The following is a 21,464-nucleotide window of genomic DNA, read 5'->3' as shown; positions in this document are numbered from 1 at the left end:
CTCTAGTGGAGCTGAGGAGGGACTGGGAGGGAGGGAGGCAGTGTGGCTCTAGTGGAGCTGAGGAGGGACTGGGAGGGAAGCAGTGTGGCTCTAGTGGAGCTGAGGAGGGACTGGGAGAGAGGGAAGCAGTGTGGCTCTAGTGGAGCTGAGGAGGGACTGGGAGGGAGGGAAGCAGTGTGGCTCTAGTGGAGCTGAGGAGGGACTGGGAGGGAGGGAAGCAGTGTGGCTCTAGTGGAGCTGAGGAGGGACTGGGAGGGAGGGAAGCAGTGTGGCTCTAGTGGAGCTGAGGAGGGACTGGGAGGGAGGGAAGCAGTGCGGCTCTAGTGGAGCTGAGGAGAGACTGGGAGGGAGGGAAGCAGTGTGGCTCTAGTGGAGCTGAGGAGGGACTGGGAGGGAAGCAGTGTGGCTCTAGTGGAGCTGAGGAGGGACTGGGAGGGAGGGAAGCAGTGTGGCTCTAGTGGAGCTGAGGAGGGACTGGGAGGGAGGGAGCAGTGTGGCTCTAGTGGAGCTGAGGAGCAGAGGGACTGGGAGGGAGGGAAGCAGTGTGGCTCTAGTGGAGCTGAGGAGGGACTGGGAGGGAGGGAAGCAGTGTGGCTCTAGTGGAGCTGAGGAGGGACTGGGAGGGAGGGAAGCAGTGTGGCTCTAGTGGAGCTGAGGAGGGACTGGGAGGGAAAGCAGTGTGGCTCTAGTGGAGCTGAGGAGGGACTGGGAGGGAGGGAAGCAGTGTGGCTCTAGTGGAGCTGAGGAGGGACTGGGAGGGAGGGAAGCAGTGTGGCTCTAGTGGAGCTGAGGAGGGACTGGGAGGGAGGGAAGCAGTGTGGCTCTAGTGGAGCTGAGGAGGGACTGGGAGGGAGGGAAGCAGTGTGGCTCTAGTGGAGCTGAGGAGGGACTGGGAGGGAGGGAAGCAGTGTGGCTCTAGTGGAGCTGAGGAGGGACTGGGAGGGAGGGAAGCAGTGTGGCTCTAGTGGAGCTGAGGAGGGACTGGGAGGGAGGGAAGCAGTGTGGCTCTAGTGGAGCTGAGGAGGGACGGGGAGGGACGGGGAGGGACAGGGAAGCAGTGTGGCTCTAGTGGAGCTGAGGAGGGACTGGGAGGGAGGGAAGCAGTGTGGCTCTAGTGAGCTGAGGAGGGACTGGGACGGAGGGAGGGAAGCAGTGTGGCTCTAGTGGAGCTGAGGGGGGACTGGGAGAGAGGGAGGCAGTGTGGCTCTAGTGGAGCTGAGGAGGGACTGGGAGGGAAGGAGGGAGGCAGTGTGGCTCTAGTGGAGCTGAGGAGGGACTGGTCTATTGTTTTTCAGGTCCATCGGAAGAAGGCAACGAGAGGACGCTGCAGGAGCGACAGAGCAGAGGAGCCGCTCTCTTTGCGGTTATTTTAAGGACGGGTGTCACCATTGTGTTGTTCTCTCGAGGGCAGGTCGGATTTCCTATGCCTTGGAACATTCTGTTCTCGATTTCAGTACAGTGCCTCCTTCAGATTAGCGTATATAATATATATTTTCTATCTATCTATCTATACCAAAGAGTAATAAAGCACAGTGAAAGCATGGTAATGCGCATTGTAAAGCACAGAGAGGTCTGGTAAAGCATAGGGAAACATTGTAAAGCACAGAGAGGTCTGGTAAAGCATAGGGAAGCATTGTAAAGCACAGAGAGGTCTGGTAAAGCATAGGGAAGCATTGTAAAGCACAGAGAGGTGTGGTAAAGCACATGGGAGCATTGGTAAAGCATAGGCAAGCATTGTAAAGCACAGAGAGGTCTGGTAAAGCATAGGCAAGCATTGTCAAGCACAGAGAGGTCTGGTAAAGCATAGGCAAGCATTGTCAAGCACAGATAAGTACGGTTAAACATATTTACAAAAATAAACCATGTCAGACTGGGGTAAACAAGGCTACATCATGCATTATATAACCACTGGGGAAACTGGGAGGCAAACTGACCTTTTTATAAAAGCACATATTCCACCGTTTATAGGGAAGAGCAGCCTGTGGTTCATACTTTTGACTGTCAAACGCTGGTGTGCACCTCGCTGATTGCCTTAGTCATTAGTTGGTTTTCATACTGAACCGAATACAAACGGTTATAAATCAGAAAGCGATGCTTCCGCCCCTCCAGGCAGATAGTTAGGTCACTTCCCAGCAGCTGCGTTTGTGTTGTACTGATTCGGGCGCTGCGATGGGGTATGCAGTCTATATCGCATTGCACTTCTCTTGTAAAGGGTTACACGGGTTATCCTCAGAGAATGAGGTAATCTTCCCCACACATCAATGACTTCATCCCAGCTCGCAAGGTTCCAGAACTCCCTTGCCCTTGCCAAAGTTCTGAGGCTCGCTTTTTTTAATGTACAGGGAATTAAGACCTACAGCGCCATCTAGTGGAGACTTGAACAATTTTCACTTACAAATACATTTTCTTTGCTAATGTGTTGAACTGCCTTTAAAACCGAGGATTCCCTGTGTCTGCTGGTTTTCATTCCACCCGAAATCTCAATTACTTAACAGAAAATTTGCTTACTAACCCCCTTTTATTTGTTTACAGGTGTATATTTCAAGTTAGCAACAACACTTCGTAAGTAACTTTTTACTTTCTGTTTGAAATGAAGCAGTCAGTCAGTTTTCACATTCGTTCTGAAGTTCAGACCGTATCATTTTTATTTCACAATACACTGACAATAAAACCGATACAAAACTCCAATCTGGGAATTTTATTGTTTTATATATATATATATATATATATATATATAAAAAGCAGCACTGCATGTGTCGAGTGTTAGATGGACTGAACTCTCCACAGAAATCAGGTGAGGGTCGCTGGGGTCGATCGGTCTGATTCACCCTTCAGAGTGAAAGGAGAGAAGAGGCATCTGCCTGGGTTTGTGCTGATCACTGCTTTTCTGAGACTCTGTGGAGGAGAACAGTGACCCACACAAACCCAGGCAGCTGCTGCTTCTTCACTCTTCTGCCCGATGGACACCAGCGACCCTCCCCTGTGGAGACCTCAGTCCGGACAAAGGAATAATCGGTCCACGGTGAATGAAAGTGCAAAGGTTTTTAAACTGTATGAAATGTGGTTCAAAGTCTTGTATGCATTTTTTTTTATTTTATTTATTTTTTTGTTTTTTACAGTGTAACAATTTCTGATGAGATTTGAAAATATTTATATAAATTTACACGGGCGAACGTTTGTGACATTAAAGGAAGCGTATTTTAAGTGTAAAAAAAAAAAAGATAATAAATAAAACAAAATATTAATACACATTTCAAAGACTGTAAAACAGACGGATCTAGCAAATGTACAGTTTTAGTTGCAAAAGTACAGTATGTATATTTGATTTCCAATTCCCAATCTGATATCAAAAGATCAAATGTAATGATGCTAGTATTTCAGTGTCCCAAACAACAATGCTACATAGTCTGAGTAGAGCTAAAACATTTAAAACACAATTAAATGCATTAACAGTTATTATAAAGACAGACGATCGCTCGGAAGACAGGAGATAGGAGAGAGAACAATGCATTTTTCTTTGTGGAAACAAAAAAAAAAAAAATGTTCTTCAATCACGAGGAGAATTTTGGGACTGGCAGTGCATGCTTGTAACATGACCCCCTCCCCCTCCCTCCCCAGCCCTCCCTCCCTTCCCCCCCAACACCCCCCCCCCATCAGAACGACAGGTCAAATAAGATATAAAAAATTGACTCAAATGTTTAATCTACAAAAAAATTTGGAGCTCCGTACAGAAAAAAAATAAAATGTACCAAAAACAAATTGGCCAGTTATTATTTTGAGATTTCCAAAATGAATGCAAGAAAAAAATTTGAAAGGACAATTTTTTTTTCAGAGCAAGAATGAATCATGAAATATATATACACAAGAGTTTTTGTAAAGGTTTCCTTTTTTTTTTTTTTTTTTTTTTTTTAAATACATACCACTATCAAAAAACGTCATCCCTCCCCTCCTCTACCCTCCCGTCGAAATTGTACCAACAAACACTGATTGAAGTCGAGATAAAACGAGGACCCTTCCTCCCCCACTGTCACTTTTCTTGCGTTTCCTTTGAATCTTTTCACTGGCAGAAGGGAGAAGCCGTGGGGTCGAAGCCCTTGAAGACCTCTTTCAGCGAGGCGGCGTCCTGCTCGGCGCTGTCTGCCGGCTGCGCGGGGCTGCTTCCCCCGAAGGGGCTCCCCGTACCCCCGGATTTGGCCGCTTGTTTCAACCCAAACACGGAAGACACGGGGAGGTTGTGAACCCCAGGCTGCTGTCCGGATTCCAGATTGGAAACCCCGGTAACAGTGGAACCGTCGCCGGCGATTCCGGCCGCGGGCGGGGCTGACTGAGTCTGAGCTGCGGGCTTCGGCCTGGGCCTGTTGTAGCTGTTGTATCTGTCTGTGGCCGGTTCTGATCCGGCGGCTTTCTCCGTCTCCGGCTGATCCAGCGCCGATTTGCGCACAAAGAGCGGCTCCTTCGGCTTGCCCTGCTTGCCGGCTTCGCCCGGTTTGGGCTCGGAGGAAGAATTCCCATTAGCGGCGTCCGATTTAGCCACTGAGGTGCCACTACCTACCCCGCCCCCCGTGCTCTGAGTCCTGGGGTCATACAAGCTTATGCTGCTTAGCACATTGCTCTGGCCCGTAGTGCTGCTACCCAGTCCTGCAACTGCCCCTCCTCTCCCCCCGCCCCCTGCGGAAAGCAGCCTGGGGTCGTAGGGGGCGATGGTCGGCACAACTGGCTGTGTCATCTGAACAATACCTGGGGCAGCGGCAGCAGCAGGAGTAGCAGTGAGGCCACCTGACAAAGATTCGCCCGCTGCTTTGAGCGCGGGTTTCTGGTTTTGCAATCTGGGGTCGGTCGCGGTTTTGCGCGCGATCCGCGGGTCGACGGGTTTGTCCGCCGTGGGCGCGGTCGCCGGGGCAGAGGGCGGAGGTTGAACCTGGGGGAGGGGCGTCTGCCCGGAAGCAGCGTTGACCGTCTTCAGGATCCGGGAGAGGAGCTCGAAGTCTGGGAGGGAGGCCGGCTCGGACTGAGCCTGCTGGGCAGGGGGGATCGAGGGAGGAGGAGGAGGAGGGGGAGGAACTGGGGGGGCCATGTGCTCTCGCTGCTGCTGGGCTCGGTTCAGTCTGGGGTCCACCGCTGTCACTGGGGGAATCCCGGGAGGCAAGGGGAGGAAGTCTTGCTTGGGTACGGGCAGGGGTATCAAATCCTCAGGGCTCCAGAGCACAGATTTGGAGAAGTTGGGCTTGAGGAGGACGATGTCCTTCTTGATGTGGCTGAACTGCTGCAGCTGGGAGCGGGGGTCCCTGAGAGCCTGGCCTGGCAGGGCCTCCGAGGGGATGGAGACAGGCTTGTCACGCAAGACCCTCTCTCCTTCCTCCTCGTCCGCCGGGCCGCTGGGGACCCTGTGGTGTGGGGCGGGGTCTGGTTTCGTGGGAAGGGCGTGGCGGGCCAGGCGGGGGTCCGCAGGGGGGTCGCCCTGGCTGGTCTCGCCCGTCCTGGTGAGACGGGGGTCCCGGGACAGTCGGGGGTCGGCCGGGCGGCTTGCGGAGATCGCTGTTGTCGCTGCTGCTGCTGGGTTGGTTGTGGCCGGGCGGGGGTTGTTGAGACCCCCAGGGCTGGGGTCTGTGGGGTGGGGAGGGGGAGGCTGGTTTGGCAGCTTGCCCCCTTGTGTCTGCTGGCGAAGGGTTTTGAGGATGGAGGTCACACTGCCGCCACCGTCCTCTTCCTCGCTGGAGTACCAGTTAGCCGTGTCACCTATTGGGAGGGGGGGGGGGGGGGGGGGGGGGGGGGGGGGGGTGGGGCCGGGAGGAGGCGGGGGGGGGCGGGGGGGGGGAAAAAAAACTTTGTTTGCACACAATTAGTGTGTTAATCATTTTCTTTTTAATCAATTTATCAGAGCATGCAGTATTGACCGTTTTTTTAAATTTGCTTTACCAGACCTCTCTGTACTTTACAATGCTTGCCTATGCTTTACCAGACCTCTCAGTACTTTACAATGCTTCCCTATGCTTTACCAGACCTCTCTGTGCTTTACAATGCTTCCCTATGCTTTACCAGACCTCTCTGTGCTTTACAATGCTTCCCTATGCTTTACCAGACCTCTCTGTGCTTTACAATGCTTCCCTATGCTTTACCAGACCTCTCTGTGCTTTACAATGCTTCCCTATGCTTTACCAGACCTCTCTGTGCTTTACAATGCTTCCCTATGCTTTACCATACTTCTCTGTGCTTTACCAGATCTCTCTGTGCTTTACAATGCTTGCCTATGCTTTACCAGACCTCTCTGTGCTTTACAATGCTTCCCTATGCTTTACCACACCTCTCTGTGCTTTACAATGCTTCCCTATGCTTTACCAGACCTCTCTGTGCTTTACAATGCTTCCCTATGCTTTACCAGACCTCTCTGTGCTTTACAATGCTTCCCTATGCTTCACTGCTATGCTGTCACTGTGAGGACTCTTTCCTAAGGGATGGAAAGATTGGTAGTACCTTCCGCATCTCTCTCTCCTCCCCCTTCTGCCAGCCTCCGTGCTCGCTCCTCTGCCTGCTGCTGTTTCTGTTGGATCCTCATGAAGAGAGCTCGCTGGGCCGTAGGCAGGAAGTCCGGGATCGCTGGCTGGTTCTGACCCTGCCCAGCCCCCGGGTCGAGCCCCATCATGGAGCCCTGGTCTGGGGGAGGCTGGTCCATGAACCCCATCGAGCCGTCCCCCTCCTCCATCTCTTCATAGTCTCCGTAATCGTCTTCTAGAAAAAGAGTGGGTTTTAATTTAAAATACTGAACTGTATTGAACTAAACTGTATTACATTGTACTTACTGAACTGAGCTGTACTGTATTGCATTGTACTGAACTGAACTGTATTACATTGTACTGTATTGTGTTGTACTGCTCTGTATTGTATTGTACTCCATTGAACTGTAGTGTACTCTATTGAGCTGTACCGTACAGTATTGAAGTGTATTGTATTATACTCTGTTGATGTGTATTATATTGTACTCTATTGAAGTGTATTGTATTGACTCTGTTGTATTGTATTGTACTCTATTGAAGTGTATTGTATTGTACCTTCCTCTCCCCCTTGCTCCATCTCCATGCCCTGCTGTGGATGGTAGAAGTTCTCAAAGTAGGGTGGTGGGGGGCCTGGGGGCATCATGCCTAGAGGGGGCCCATCGGCTGGTCCGAAGGGCATCATCGGGGGCCCAGGGCCCATCGGAGGAGGCCCCTGGTTCATGCCTGGGGGCCCCATTGACATGTCATGGGGCATCGGGCCAGGGGGGGAGTCATGGAGGGGGGCCCTGGATGTGTTCCGGGGCCAGGCCCCATGGTCCCTGGGGGGCCTGGAGGCCATCCTTGGGGGTCGGGGACCTGAAAAAAAATAGGCCCACCCCCAGGACCTCCCCCCCGGGTGGGGGAGGCCTGGGACATCTTCCATGGGGCCACCTGGGGGTCCCAGACTTACCACGGTCCTGGAAGTGAAGGGGAGGAGAATGGTCAAAAATAATAATTGTGTGTTTGATTTATGCACAAAAAATAAAAAGGTCTCGTCCAGTTCCTGAGCAGCTGAAAGGGTCAGGCCCAGAGACCTGGTCTGGAGAGTACAGGGTCTTCCTTTAGCCATGGTCCTGGAGGAGCTACGAGGTCCCCCTGGTACTGGGGACCAGCTCCAGTCGATGTCCTGGAGAGGCTACAGGGGCTCAGCCCTGGTCCTGGAGAGAGTAGCTACAGGGGGCTCAGCCTGGTCCTGGAGAGCTACAGGGGCCTCCCAGGCCTCTGGTCCTGGAGCCTGGAGAGCTACAGGGGCTCCAGCCCTGGTCCTGGAGAGACTACAGGGGCTCCAGCCCTGGTCCTGGAGAGAGCTACCAGGGGCTCCAGCCCTGGTCCTGGAGAGCTACTACAGGGGCCTCCAGCCCTGGTCCTGGAGAGCTACAGGGGCTCCAGCCCTGGTCCTGGAGAGCTACAGGGGCTCCAGCCCTGGTCCTGGAGAGCACAGGGGCTCCAGCCTGGTCCTGGAGAGTCTTTTCCAGCATTGCTGGACAGCCCGGGTCGGGAGAGGATATCTGGGGGTTCCCAAGACCATGGGACTGGCCTCTCGATGTAAAACAAGTAGGATTCAGCCTGGACCTGGATGTCCCCGGTATGGGCTAGGACCCTCGGGATGTCCTACAGGAAAAAAAAAACGTAACATATTGTAATCCAGATCAGCAAGTTGTACAAATCTACTGTCAATCAACTAGGTGGTCCGACCTCTGGGGGACGTGGTACAATGATGATTATTTTGAGATCCTCGTTCTGAGACTGAGACGGTGCGACATATTATGACATAAAAAACATTTCTTTTTACATACTTTTTTTTGTAGCAAATCCTTTTCGTATAAAAAGTTTTCTGTCCCCTAAAAGGAGTCTGAGAAAAAGCCTGGCTTCCTGCGTATAAGACGAGTGACCCTCCGAAGTGACTCTGATCTGCTGAGCCCCCTCCCCCTATATTAATATATTACACAAACTTACCTTTAACATTTAAAAGAGTTGTGACTATTCTCAATTAGATAGCTTTCTGTGACCCTGTGGAGGGAGAAAGCCCTGCTTGTGTAAAGAGTGTGTGTGTGGGGGGGGGTGTAAGGTTGGCAGGGATGGGGTTAATTCTGTCCCTGCCAGCAATCACAGGGTTAGCAGTTCCCCAGTTAGGTAACTCTGTGCTAATTAGGAGGTCACCTGTACAAAAAGGGGAGAAATTCTTTATCTGGGGGACAGGGAGTTTAGGTGAATGTGTGTACAGTGTTTTATCGTTTTGAACGATATAGTGAAGGCGAATGTTTTGCTCAAACTGTTTGTTTTGGCCCTTGTGCTTTTTTCCTTTGGTTTTGTGTTAGCTCACACACGCTAAAACTGCAGCTTTTCATCTCTGGGTCTACTTCCTGCCGGTAACCAGCCTTGGCATTGATGCTACCCTCTCACAGCTTGGGCCCGACCCCCAGTTTGAAAACCCTGACTCACCGTACTCCTAGTTTTTGAGCCAGCTGGCCGGTGGGCTGCACCCGAATCTCAAACAGTGAGGGAATTTTCTTCTGTCCGTTGTTGGGGCAGGGCTGGGGGGGTGGCATGGGCTGAGGGGGCGGTGGCCCAGGAGGGGGTGCCTGTCCTGGGCAAGGTCCTCCCCCTGGACCCCCTGGTACCAGACAGGGGCCCGATCCGGGCCCAGAACCCCCTGGAGAGTCGCAGGGTCCCCCTCCGGGAGAGCTGGGGTCGGAGGGAGGGGGCCGGGGGGGAGTGGGGAGCAAGCCCACCCCAGGAGGGGGTTTGGGGAGCGGGTTGATGCCCTGCTTCTTCAGCTCCTCCACCTCCTTCTCATCCTCCGCTCCGGCTTCCGCGTCCTCAGCTAACATCTGGGAAACGAATGAGGAACTCAGTGATTTAAACCTGTCATTACCGACACTGTAAAATGAAGGGTGCTAACATGGGGGATGCATTTATTAGTAAGAAACTAGCTGGGCCAGCATTATTATTATTATTATTATTATTATTATTATTATTATTACTAGGCAGATACCTTTATCCAAGGCGACTTATGGCTGTTATAGGGTAATACAAAGTTACAGTGCAAGTATATTTAAATACAATGTAGTTTACACGAAGTGCAAATACTAGTAGAATACAACAGAAGGCAATTTATAATGCTTATCTACAATGACATATTAGCAGTGCAACAGTACAAGGACGGTGCATCAGCTGAGGATCCAGTGATATGGTGCTGAGGTCAGACGAGTCCAGAGCAGAGCAGGAGGGGTAAATGGAGAGTCTCTCACCTTGTTCAGCAGGTCTTGTGTGTTCTCAGAGAGGTCCTCGTGGGAGAACATGCATTCGTCTCCATTCACGCAGGACCCGGTGGTGTGAAACAGCTTGCACGGGAAATCATGTGGGACACAGTTAAGGATTACAGTTCCTCTAGGCAGAACTAGCCAGGACAAACGTTCCAGGAACGGAGCAAACTGCTGTGCCATGGGAGTCCTATTTTAGTGTGCATAAGTGCTGCAATACAATTTAAAAAGTACCCAGAATACACAACTCAAACAGTATATAAAAACGTTTAACAAAGTCCAGAGAGGAGTCCGGTTCCGAGCAGCAGATTGATCTCAGAACTTTTGCCAAGTCAGGTGTTACGGTAGCCCGTTCTTTAAATTCATTTAAAAAGTGTCTCCTACCCTCTGTCCTAAGAGTCTCTAGTTAATTTCTAAATGTGTCTTCAAGTCCTGTTTCTTACGCTGTGTTTGCAGTTGTGGGTTAACCTTGCAGTCACAGAGGATGGGAGGACGTCAGCACCCAATTGGATACGTCAAAGTTGCGAACAACACAAAAACCGTAGCAACTTGCAGATTGGAACAGTCTATAGAAGAATTCCCAAAGTTTTGTTTCAAACTTTTTTTTTTTTTTTTTTTTTAAACTCTCCTCTTAATCTCTTTTTTCTTAAAGGATAGATTCAGTTAACAGCCTATCTGTATAACTCTTAGCTGCCCTGATTAGTCTGTCTCTGCAAAGCTGCAATGTGCTTTTACACCACAGTTAATCTAATAAACTATACAAAATCTTCTAATCAATTATCAGCATTGCCTTGATTAAGGCAGCAAATATACAATCGAACGCAGTACTCTGCAGCTGTGGCCATAATCTTATCATCCCTCTATAGAATGAACTCATTTTGCTTCATGAAGTCAAATGAAAGCTGCTGAATGATGTCACGTTAACATATTGAATTGCACATCGCCGCTTTGGTGTTTTCCCAGATCCTTAACGAAAGACTGACACATTAAAAAATGTGACATTTCTAAATCAAACACGAAATACTACTGCACTGCTAGTATGGCTTGAGGTTGAATTTTATGCAATATCATTTTGTAGTTTCTTTGATTACATGACGTTAAATAAAATATCTAAATTTAGTTCATTCATATTTATTTATTTTACATTAATGTCTCAATCCTAAAATTTTAGGTGAGACTTTTGCCCTCTCACACACACACACATACACACACAGAGGAGAGAAGGTTTGTGTCGTGTGGGGTAGCTTGATTAGGGCAAAGGTTTTTTGTAGTTTCTCTGGTGCTAAATTTTCATAGCAGCCGATTGCAAAGGGATTTGCAGCCTTGGCTGTGCCCCTGTCAGTGAAGGATATCATGCATGTAAGGGCAGTTCTCAGCTCTTGCACAGAAGCCTGTGATGTAGAACTTGCAGAGTTCTTTCTTCTTGGGCAGCTCGATGTCATGGCTGAAGTTGCAGTGCTCCCCCTAGAAAACACATCAAAAATAAAAAAAAGAGAATTTATCAAAGCTGACACACGACATAAACTGGAGTCTGCAGCGGGAGTCTCAAACAAGCCAGTCACAGCTGTAAATAACGTGAGTACAAGGTTTCACAATTTCTGAAAAATAACGCGACACACGTACGGCAGGGTGCAATTCAGAGATGGGAATAAGCAGTTCCACTAATTCCAGGTTTCACAATGAGCCTGATCAGCAAAGTGTACGGGCAACAAGTCCAAACGAATCAACTTTACTAAACTGCCAGTAAAACCAGGAATGGGTCAATCTGCTGTGCAACGGGAGTCTGGTTTCCATCCCCTGTAACGATTCCCATGCTGTGGAACTGACCGTGCCTCGGCAGGGGTTTGTTCCCCGCTGTCTTACCCAGGTGCACCTGCCCTCGATGTAGTACTTGCAGATCACTTTGCCCTTCTTGTCCGAGACCTGCTGGTGGGACTTGTCCTGATCGTTCCTGCGCGGGCCGCAGTCCTGCAGAGACACAGGTAGGGGGAGTGGGGGTTAATGTATTGAGAGATGCACACACCGCTGAGGAAGCCAGCTTGCACAGTTTGGTCACTTTTTCTTGGTGGTCCAATTAATTGCGCGAGATGAGATCTCCCTGACAATTAGAGACACATCAATTTTACAGGATCAAAAAAGGATTTGCGTTTATATACGTTCACCAGGATAAATTTGCACTGTAATGTTGAACCCCCTCATGCTTTTCCTGTAGTTTGCCATGTTTTTTTTTTTTTTTTTTTTTTTTAATATGCTTTACCAGACCTCTCTGTGCTTTACAATGCTTCCCTATGCTTTACCAGACCTCTCTGTACTTTACAATGCTTCCCTATGCTTTACCAGACCTCTCTGTGCTTTACAATGCTTCCCTATGCTTTACCAGACCTCTCTGTACTTTACAATGCTTCCCTATGCTTTACCAGACCTCTCTGTGCTTTACAATGCTTCCCTGTGCTTTACCAGACCTCTCTGTGCTTTACAATGCTTCCCTGTGCTTTACCAGACCTCTCTGTGCTTTACAATGCTTCCCTGTGCTTTACCAGACCTCTCTGTGCTTTACAATGCTTCCCTATGCTTTACCAGACCTCTCTGTGCTTTACAATGCTTCCCTATGCTTTACCAGACCTCTCTGTGCTTTACAATGCTTCCCTATGCTTTACCAGACTCTCTGTGCTTTACAATGCTTGCCTGTGCTTTACAATGCCTCTCTGTGCTTTACAATGCTTCTGAATCTCTATGCTTTCTCCGTTTCGACCCCCCTCTCCGAAGTGTTCTCACTTGTGTACCAGAGTGACCCGAACAAATATGCCTTTTTTTGCCTAAAACCAGCCCCCTCTCTGTTGCTTATAAATTGCACACGATTTTCGGGGCGCGAGTCAGCTGGCTGCATGATATTCTGTTACAGGGGTACAGCCCTCTAACAAAGACCACGTACCCCCCAGCACCAGGTCTCCATGTTCCATCTCTCCAGGGTGACCCCCCGCAGAGTCCCTCCCTCCCCCCTAACTGCGGTTGCACTTCCTCAAAGGAGGTATCATCCCGAGCCGGCCCCCCACTGTGATCGGCCACGACTAGTCCTCCCTGTAGCCGGCTGCTCCCCTCCTCTCCCCCTCCCTCGGTTGTTCCTCCCTCGGCCTCGGTTCATCCCGCGGCCCCCCTTTCCCCCTCGGCCACGACCCCGTCCTCCTTTAGCACCTGCCGGGAACGACAAACAAATAAAGAACAATGAAAAAACAAAAACTGCCGAAAAACAAGAGCAAGTACAGCAGATGTCCACAACAAACAGGTGGTGAAATGCAGAGAGACACATTTCTGAATCGGATGGAGATAACACTTCCCAAGCTGGACAGGTGCACGTTTATCACAGAACATTCCTGGTTATAAATTCTTGGTTCGAAGCGTAGAAAAGAACAATCACATGGCTTGGTCAAAACTTCATTGATTCGAGAAATGCCGGATTTCATAACAGACAGGTTCTGAGATGTAAAGGGGATCACAGCATCCATTTCAACAGAGATTTGGTCAGGACCCAAAAAATCATTCAGAATGATAGAGAATGCCAGTTTGTAGACTGTACCCTAAAATGTGTGCTCCAAGGCAAATCCTGGGTGCAATAAAATTCTTTAAAATATAAATTCACCCAGAATGGTGCAGGTTCAAACCAACCCCTTATTTTCAAACTTCGCTATGTAGGGGTGCAAATTTGCCGCTAGATTCTTGTGCCAGGTTACCTCGTAGACCGCCAGCAACATTAACACAGGCAATTTGGTGATTTGATATTTTCTTTTTTGTATTCCTTGGCAACCATGACGCTAGTCTCTCATTGGTCCTGGACTGCTCACATGACTCCCCTCCCCAAACACACACACACAGGAGAGAAGGTTTGTGTCGTGTGTGGGTGTTGTGGGGGGGGGGGGGGGGGGGGGCTTGATTAGGGCCAAAGGTTTTTTGTCGGCTCTCTGGTGCTAAACTTTCAAAGTGGTTTAGCTTGGTGATTGCAAAGGGATTTGCAGCCCTGGCCCATGTCCTCACCTCTCCCTCTGTTTGGCCCATCTTTGTTTCTCCTGTAGTGGTTCAGCTCTTTGGAGTAACTGTCAAACTCTTCATCACCCATGTGGTCGAAGTCTTCCTCTCCGTACTGAAACGAAAAACAAATCGATCAATCAATCAATCAATCAAATCAGAAACTGAACGGAACAGAGCTGGGGTTTTTAAGTAAACGTGAAATGGATCTGGATCGGTTCGCTGATCGGTTCGCCGATCAAGCTGGTAGGAAAACCTGGAATGGGTCTAAACTGCAACGCAACGGGAGTCTTATTTCCAGCCCTGTTCAAACATGCTTCATTCTGCAGTTTAATTCACCTCCATCTCCTCACAGTACATCATTCCATCTCCGTCGTCGTTCTCTCCGCCCATCTTGCCCCGACCCCTGCCTCTGTTCCCACCTCCGCGCCCGCCTCTTCCTCTCATGCCTCCTCCCCTTCCCACGCGACCTCTCTGGTTCTTCCCGCGACCTTTACCGCCTGGACAAAAAATTAAAAATAAAAAGACGGACAGAAAAAGCATTAATTTCTTTGTCTTGTAAGTTATCATCAAAGGCATAACTCAGGTTTGGAAATATGACACCCACTGCATAGCAGCTTAATCCATTCCTGCTTTTGTTATGAGTTTAATAAGACACAACTGAGCTTGTCACCGGCACACACTGGGGCTAATCAAGCTCCTAGTAAAATCTGGAATGGATGAAATTGCAACGCAACAGGAGTCTTATTACCATCTCTCTAAAACAAACCTACTATTAAATCAACGACAAACGTTTTGACTGGAAGTCTTTCTCGATGGTCCTTGCAACTTTCGATGTATTCACAAACATTCTTTCATAGCCAATGGAGGAGTGTGACAGGCATGCAGGGAATTATTTCAGTATCCACCCCCCCCGCTGGTTCCTGCCCCCTTTGCTCCCTCCCGTGTGGGCTCACCTCTCCCCCGGTTGCCCCCCGTCCCCTCCTTGGCTTTGCGGTACTGATTCAGCTCCTTGGCGAAGTCGTCGTAATCCTCATCTCCCATCTCCTCCTCCTCCCCCCCCTCGTAATTCTCCTCTTCGTACTCATCATAGCCCCCATAGCCCCCCGGCTTCTCTAGCTTCATGTAGCCCCCCTTCTTGGGCATGGGACCGCCGTGAGGGGGTGGGGGGTACCCTGGATGAGGCTGTAGTGCCTAGGAAGGAGAGAACACAATGTTAATATTAATAGCACCCCTAAAAATACTTGGTATTTCAGCACTGTGCACTATCAGCAACACAAAACAAGATCAGATGGTTTGAAACTAACACAAGCCCTGTGAGATGGAAATAAGACTCCTGTTGCACAGCAGTATTGCCCATTCACCCAGGTTTTATTGCCAGCTGGATTAGCCACAGTGTGTGCAGGTAACAAGCTCAGCTGTGTGTGTCTTATTCAACTCACAGCAAAACTAGGAACGGCTCAAACCGCTGTGCAATGGGAGTCTTATTTCCCTCCCTGGACTGGATTACACCACTGAGAAGGTGCAGAAAGATTGTTTTTGCTAGACGAGAACCATGCTCAACAGAGACTCACCTGAGGGGGGTACTGGGGGCTGTACTCCCTGTATTTCCTAAGACCCTTTTCCCCAGGGCTGTAGTCCGACTCGTCGCTGAACTCGGAGTGCTCGTCGCTGGAGGAAGCGTGGCGCTGTGGGGAGAGGACCAAACAATCCACAGCGAAGGGTTACTTCTGATTCCCACTGATTACATTGCGCATTTCTAAGTTGTTCGTTGGCTACCTCTAGTCAAGCCGGGTGTATTTCATTGTATGCTCATTTTGCGTTAGATATTATACAAATGAGTCAACTCAGAACACAGTCTCATTTACAGCGACGAGCTGGCAAGAGACTCACAACCCCACAGCAATCAGCACAAGACACAACAAACAAAACACATAAACACAAAACGCAGCCGCAACTCAGCAGGCTGTCAGCAGGCGTCAGTCATCAGTGAGTCAACCCCGCAGTGAAAGCATCAGTACAGCAGAGTGAAGTTGCAGTTCTGTCCAGGCTACTCACTTTGTGTTTGGATTTTCGTCTCTTCTTTGCCCTCCTCTTGTCCTTCTCTCTCTGTTTCCTCCTCTTCCTCTTGCGTCGGTGAGTCTTGTCGTCCTCCGAGCCGCTCCCGTGCCTCTCCCTCTCTCTCCCGCGGCCCCCTGCTTTCTCCAGGGGCTCCCCTGCTTTGGGGCTCTCCACCTCTCCTCCGTCATCTTCCAGCTCCCCTTCCTCCAGCTCCTGCTGCTCCCTGCTGCAGGGCCAAGAAAAACACCCAAATCACTATACACACTCCGTACCCAAATCACCATACCCACTCCATACCCAAATCACTATACCCACTCCATACCCAAATCACTATACCCACTCCGTATCCAAATCACCATACCCACTCCATACCCAAATCACTATACCCACTCCGTATCCAAATCACTATACCCACTCCGTACCCAAATCACTATACCCACTCCATACCCAAATCACTATACCCACTCCGTATCCAAATCACTATACCCACTCCGTATCCAAATCACTATACCCACTCCATACCCAAATCACTATACCCACTCCATACCCAAATCACTATACCCACTCCGTACCCAAATCACCATACCAACTCCATACCCAAATCACTATACCCACTCCGTATCCAAATCACTATACCCACTCCGTACCCAAATCACTATACCCACTCCATACCCAAATCACTATACCCACTCCGTATCCAAATCACCATACCCACTCTGTATCCAAATCACCATACCCACTCCATACCCAAATCACTATACCCACTCCGTACCCAAATCACTATACGCACTCCGTACCCAAATCACTATACCCACTCCATTCCCAGGTCCAAGGATGGAAACAATAATCCTCTTGCACAGCAGTGTGATCCATTCCTGGTTTCACTAGGAGTTTAATAAGTCACACCTGAGCTTGTTGCCTAGATACACTGCGGCTGATCAAGCTGGTAGTAAAGCCTGGACTGGATGACGCTGCTGAGCAACAGGAGTCTGATTTCTATCACTTCCCAGTTCACAACAGACACTCCACGGGTGTTAGGAGTTTGGAGTTTAACTACTTCCACGGTATTTGATGTTTACAGTCTGGGTCTAAATGTTTAGGCACTGTCAAAGATATGCATGTCAAATACACAGTTCAGCTGTAGGGCTTACACAATTCACTGCAGAATGTAAAGCTGTTTCATCGTAAAAGTCTAGACGTTCATAATCGTGAAGTTTTAAGGTATCCTGAAGGACTGCTCAGTATCTCAGAGTTTTTAAAGCTGTAAAGAAGTCAGTTTGAAACTTTCACCGAACTCCTTGCGGTTTGAGCACCCTCCCTTAAAGAGAAGGGGTAACAATCTTCTCCTGGGAATTCAGCTCTGCAAATATTTAACTTCCTGCAGCCAGACTGAACGTTTGAGTCAGCTCTGTCTTTCCACCTTTCCAACTAAAGCACACACCAACCTAACCTCTGCACAAACTGAACGCACGGCGAAAGGTCAAACCTAAAAAGAGCTTCTCCTCAACACACCTTTTCAGACAACGCATTCCTAACTGTTTAAAAATGCAGCGTGATTAAGCTTCAACTTATTAAGAGAGTCTGTAACCGATCACAAGAACCAACTCAAGAACACAGAGTTGAAAATAAAGAGTCCTGTTGCACAGCAGTGTCACCCAGTCCAGGTTTTACTACCAGCTTGATCAGCCCCAGTGTGTCTAGGCAACAAGCTCAGGTGTGTCTTATTATTAAACTCCTAGTGAAACCAGGAATGGATTAAACTCCTGTCCACAATTTTTTTCCTTAGATTTTCATTGCATGCCTGCAACAGCAGGTCCTAACACATGCACACAGTACTGCATGCATGTCAAATAACAGCGACCTGCACTGTCGTGCAATCCAGAATGCTGGTTGACAGCAGACCGCACAGTGGTCAATTCCCGGCCGATATCCACCGTAGTTTTACAACAACGGAAGGAAGACTCCCGCTCCACAGCAGTGTGATCCATGCCTGGTTTTCGAGTTTAATAAGACACACCTGAGCTTGTTACCTATACGCTATGGCTAATCAAGCCTGTGGTAAAGAAAAAAACCTGGAATGGGTGAAGTAGTTCCAGAAGAGGCGAAACAACGTCTGTAGAAAACATTTCATTTTTGGCAAAAAGCCCTGCCCTTTCGCCCCATGAGCACAAATTACCGTACTGTTTAAACTGCACGCTCGGAAGAGGTCCAGCAGCTTTCAGGAAAACCTTTAGTGAATTTCGACATGCAAAGTCACAGAAAACATGGAGAGGGATGGAGTCAGCGCTCCCCGCTGCATAGCGGTGTTACTGCCAGCTTGATCAGCCCTAGCATGTCAAGGTAACAAGCCTAGCTGTGTCTTAGTAAAAAAAAAAAAAGAATGGATTTAACCCTGAAACAAAAACTACCCATGCAAAACTCAGTGGGGTTCAGCAGAATATACTTCTTACACCAGATAACATAATATGCTGCACAAGTACAGTCTTCTACTCAAGGAGGGATGGAATCAGACTCCCGCTGCACAGCAGTGTGATCCAGTCCTGGTTTCACTAGGAGTTTAATATTAAGACACACCTGAGCTTGTTGCCTAGACACACTGGAGCTGATCATGCTGGTAGTAAAACCTGGACTGGGTGACACTGCTGTGCAACGGGAGTCTTATTTCCCCCGTGACATGGCACATAACCGAATGTTAACTGAACTAATAACAAGTCACAAGCACTTAGCTGCAGGCGAGGGACGGTTTATTTCTTTCTGGAAAAAAACAAAAAATAAGAAACAGCTTAAATCTAGTTCTGAAACATCAGACTCACGTCGGTGTAAAATGCGACCGGCCTGAAGTCTACTGGAGATTGTGCTGCAGGTCCCTCTCGTCTGATTTCTGATAGAGACGATTGTTTTCGGAAGCATTAACTTCTGTTTTCCAAAACCACTGTGTTTTCCGGTTACACAGATTACAAAGATATCAGTATTAAGTACTTCTATAAAACTAGAAATGGACACAAGTGTTCCACCTGATTAATAAATAAGAAGAAGAAGAAGAAGAAGCTCAGAACCTATTGGTTTCCTACAAAGATACAACAATATGAACTCTTCTAAAGGGCTTGCAATAGTACATTTAATTTAAATATCTAACCACAATGTTTGGTCAATTTTATGCCAAGGGTACTTTGCAGTGAAAAGGTTATGCATTGAAAATGTATCCCAAATAATTAAAATACAATAATATAAAAATAAATACTAGGTTTATTAACTTTGTATTTGGGGCAAATTATATATATATAAAGTCTAATTGTCTCCATCCGGGCCCTAGTGGTGCTTTACAGGAGTGTAAAAGATGTTTTGTTTTGACTTCTGAGATGCTTTTGAAACATTATGACCTGCAAAGGGGACTCTGTATGAAAATAATGATTTGACAATGTGTGTGTGTTTTTGTTTAATATTTACCACACACATAACTACTGTGAACCCAGTCAGGGGGTGTTTGGGGGGGGTGGGACTGGGGGTGTAATGATTTAATACTAAAATCCCCAAGGGGGGGGGGGGGGGGTTAATGATTTAGGTACTAAATCCACAGGGGGGTGGTGGGTAATGATTATGATTAGATAGGGGGGGGGGGCTCCCCTCTATATTGGGGAGGTGGAACACTTGCTTGAAATAACTTATTTTGAAATGTTTAAGAATCTTTGTAAAATTATGCTTCATACGACTGTAGGGCAGGGTATACCATTATACATTTGGATAAAAATATATACATATGATTACGGCTATATAACACATCCGCTCCAAAGCGTAACAGGACCCCGCAGTTATACTGGAACGCTATCCATCTATATCTATATAGATCCATCTATATCTATCTATCTCATCTATATCGCATCTATATATATATATATATATATATATATATATATATATATATATATATATATATATATATCGATATATATATATAGTTTATGTAATTAGTAAATAATGCTGACTAATGTAAAAAGTGAACGACAGAGAAAGAAAAATATTAACACGTATATTAAAGTTAATTCTGTAACGATACAGCTTCAGGACAAATATTTAGATAATGTTAATTTTCCGAATCGAATAGTAATTTTGCAAGGAGAAAAATGGCACATGTCACAACACAGTGCCTCATTATTTCCAATTTAACCATACTTCCTTTACCGTCGAAACGAAATCAACCAACAAATAAACAATATACTACAACGTATTTAATAAATAATAATAAGTATTTTTTTTGCGTATATATACATATAATTTGTTTTTAACCAAATTTACTTTTTTCGACAAAAAAAAAAACAACGTACGTTTCTAATTAGCTTTTGTTTTAACATTTGAAATTAATCCATTAACTAAACCGTGTTAATTACTGTACCTTACCAAATACATTTTCCAGAATATTTGTCCTGAGTCTGATTCTTTTGTTTGATGCTTCCAGACTTACACAACTGACGGATATATTTAACTTTTAAAAAAAATTTTTAAAAAAAAAGGCTGTTTATTCCACACACACACAGACCCATCCACCCACCCCAAAATCTATAACAAAATAATAATTAAAAATATTGTACAAAACTCCTGTTTAAAAAGAATTTATAAAAAAAAAAAAAAAAAAAAAAATGGTTTTGGCCTGCCGTTGGTTTTGAACAACGTTTCAAAATGGCGTTTGTTACCTCTTTGCTTGTTCCCCAGAATAAATAGGCGACTGTCTTTTAAAAATCCTTTGGAAAAACAAAACAGAAAAATAAAATAAAAGAAAGAAGCCACGGGCTGGGGGGCTTTTTTTTTTTAATTATATATATATCTACCTCTGAAAATAAGAAAAGCCCAGGGTAAAGAAAGTGTTGTACAGAAATTAGAATTACTCGACCTTTCGTCAGGGAGGAGGACGCTGTTGCTGTGCTCAGGGCTGGAGGCTGTTGGGGAGGATTGGTGGACACTGGTGCTTTCCACAGCCATTTCCCTCTGTACATTTACTACAAAAAAAATTAATATTCGCTATATAGACTGGTTTATGCGTCACTGGTTGTTTTTTGGATATATTTCTTTTTTGGTTATTGCTTTTTTTTTTTTTTTTTTTTTTTTTTTTTTACGGTAAATGTTCACTTCTGAATAATTTCATTCCACATTTACAAAGAAATAACACGAGAGGAGACTTGTTGTTTATTGTTATTTTTTTTCCCCCCTCTCACGTCCCTTCCTCTATGGCCGCGCTGAAAAAATGAAACTCGTCCACGTAAAATGGCGCCGTAACATCGACTGAAGAAAGGAAGAGGAGGGAGGGGGGGCGGCGCTTCCGAGGATGACGACACGACAGCGGCGAGAGCTCACGGAGAGAGACGAGGATGACGACACGACAGCGGCGAGGGCTCACGGAGAGGGCCGAGGATGACGACACGACAGCGGCGAGGGCTCACGGAGAGAGCCGAGGATGACGACACGACAGCTGCGAGAGCCGAGGATGACGACACGACAGCGGCGAGAGGAGAGCCGAGGATGACGACACGACAGCGGCGAGAGCTCACGGAGAGAGCCGAGGATGACGACACGACAGCTGCGAGGGCTCACGGAGATG

At 47.6% G+C, this 21,464-nt stretch overlaps 2 protein-coding genes across 2 annotated transcripts in view; both read right to left on the bottom strand.

The window, feature by feature from the left end:
• The window catches only part of LOC121304817 (cdc42 effector protein 2-like), a 10,559-nt gene extending 7,000 nt beyond the window's left edge, over nucleotides 1-3,559 (bottom strand). The window contains exon 1 of the mRNA XM_041236220.1: nucleotides 1,935-3,559. The gene's annotated coding sequence lies outside the window, so the exon portion shown is untranslated. The remainder of the gene's footprint in view (nucleotides 1-1,934) is intronic.
• Nucleotides 3,560-3,710: 151 nt separating this feature from the next.
• On the bottom strand, nucleotides 3,711-21,355 carry LOC121304839 (zinc finger CCCH domain-containing protein 4-like). The gene is made up of 15 exons (XM_041236249.1): nucleotides 20,760-21,355; nucleotides 20,563-20,610; nucleotides 15,872-16,100; nucleotides 15,388-15,501; nucleotides 14,770-15,007; nucleotides 14,153-14,313; nucleotides 13,823-13,928; nucleotides 12,847-12,985; nucleotides 11,657-11,783; nucleotides 11,146-11,257; nucleotides 9,782-9,891; nucleotides 8,973-9,361; nucleotides 7,047-7,429; nucleotides 6,472-6,726; nucleotides 3,711-5,736 (listed from the first exon to the last, which is right to left on the bottom strand). Exons 1-15 carry the CDS (start codon nucleotides 20,846-20,848, stop codon nucleotides 4,058-4,060), a joined length of 4,179 nt encoding a protein of 1,392 aa, XP_041092183.1. The 5' UTR covers nucleotides 20,849-21,355; the 3' UTR covers nucleotides 3,711-4,057.
• Between the last annotated feature and the right edge of the window lie 109 nt (nucleotides 21,356-21,464).

Source organism: Polyodon spathula, chromosome 40 (assembly GCF_017654505.1).
Source record: "Polyodon spathula isolate WHYD16114869_AA chromosome 40, ASM1765450v1, whole genome shotgun sequence".
Taxonomy (NCBI): domain Eukaryota; kingdom Metazoa; phylum Chordata; class Actinopteri; order Acipenseriformes; family Polyodontidae; genus Polyodon; species Polyodon spathula.
The sequence above is the reverse complement of the archived record's forward strand: the minus strand, read 5'-3'. Positions and strand labels throughout refer to the sequence as shown.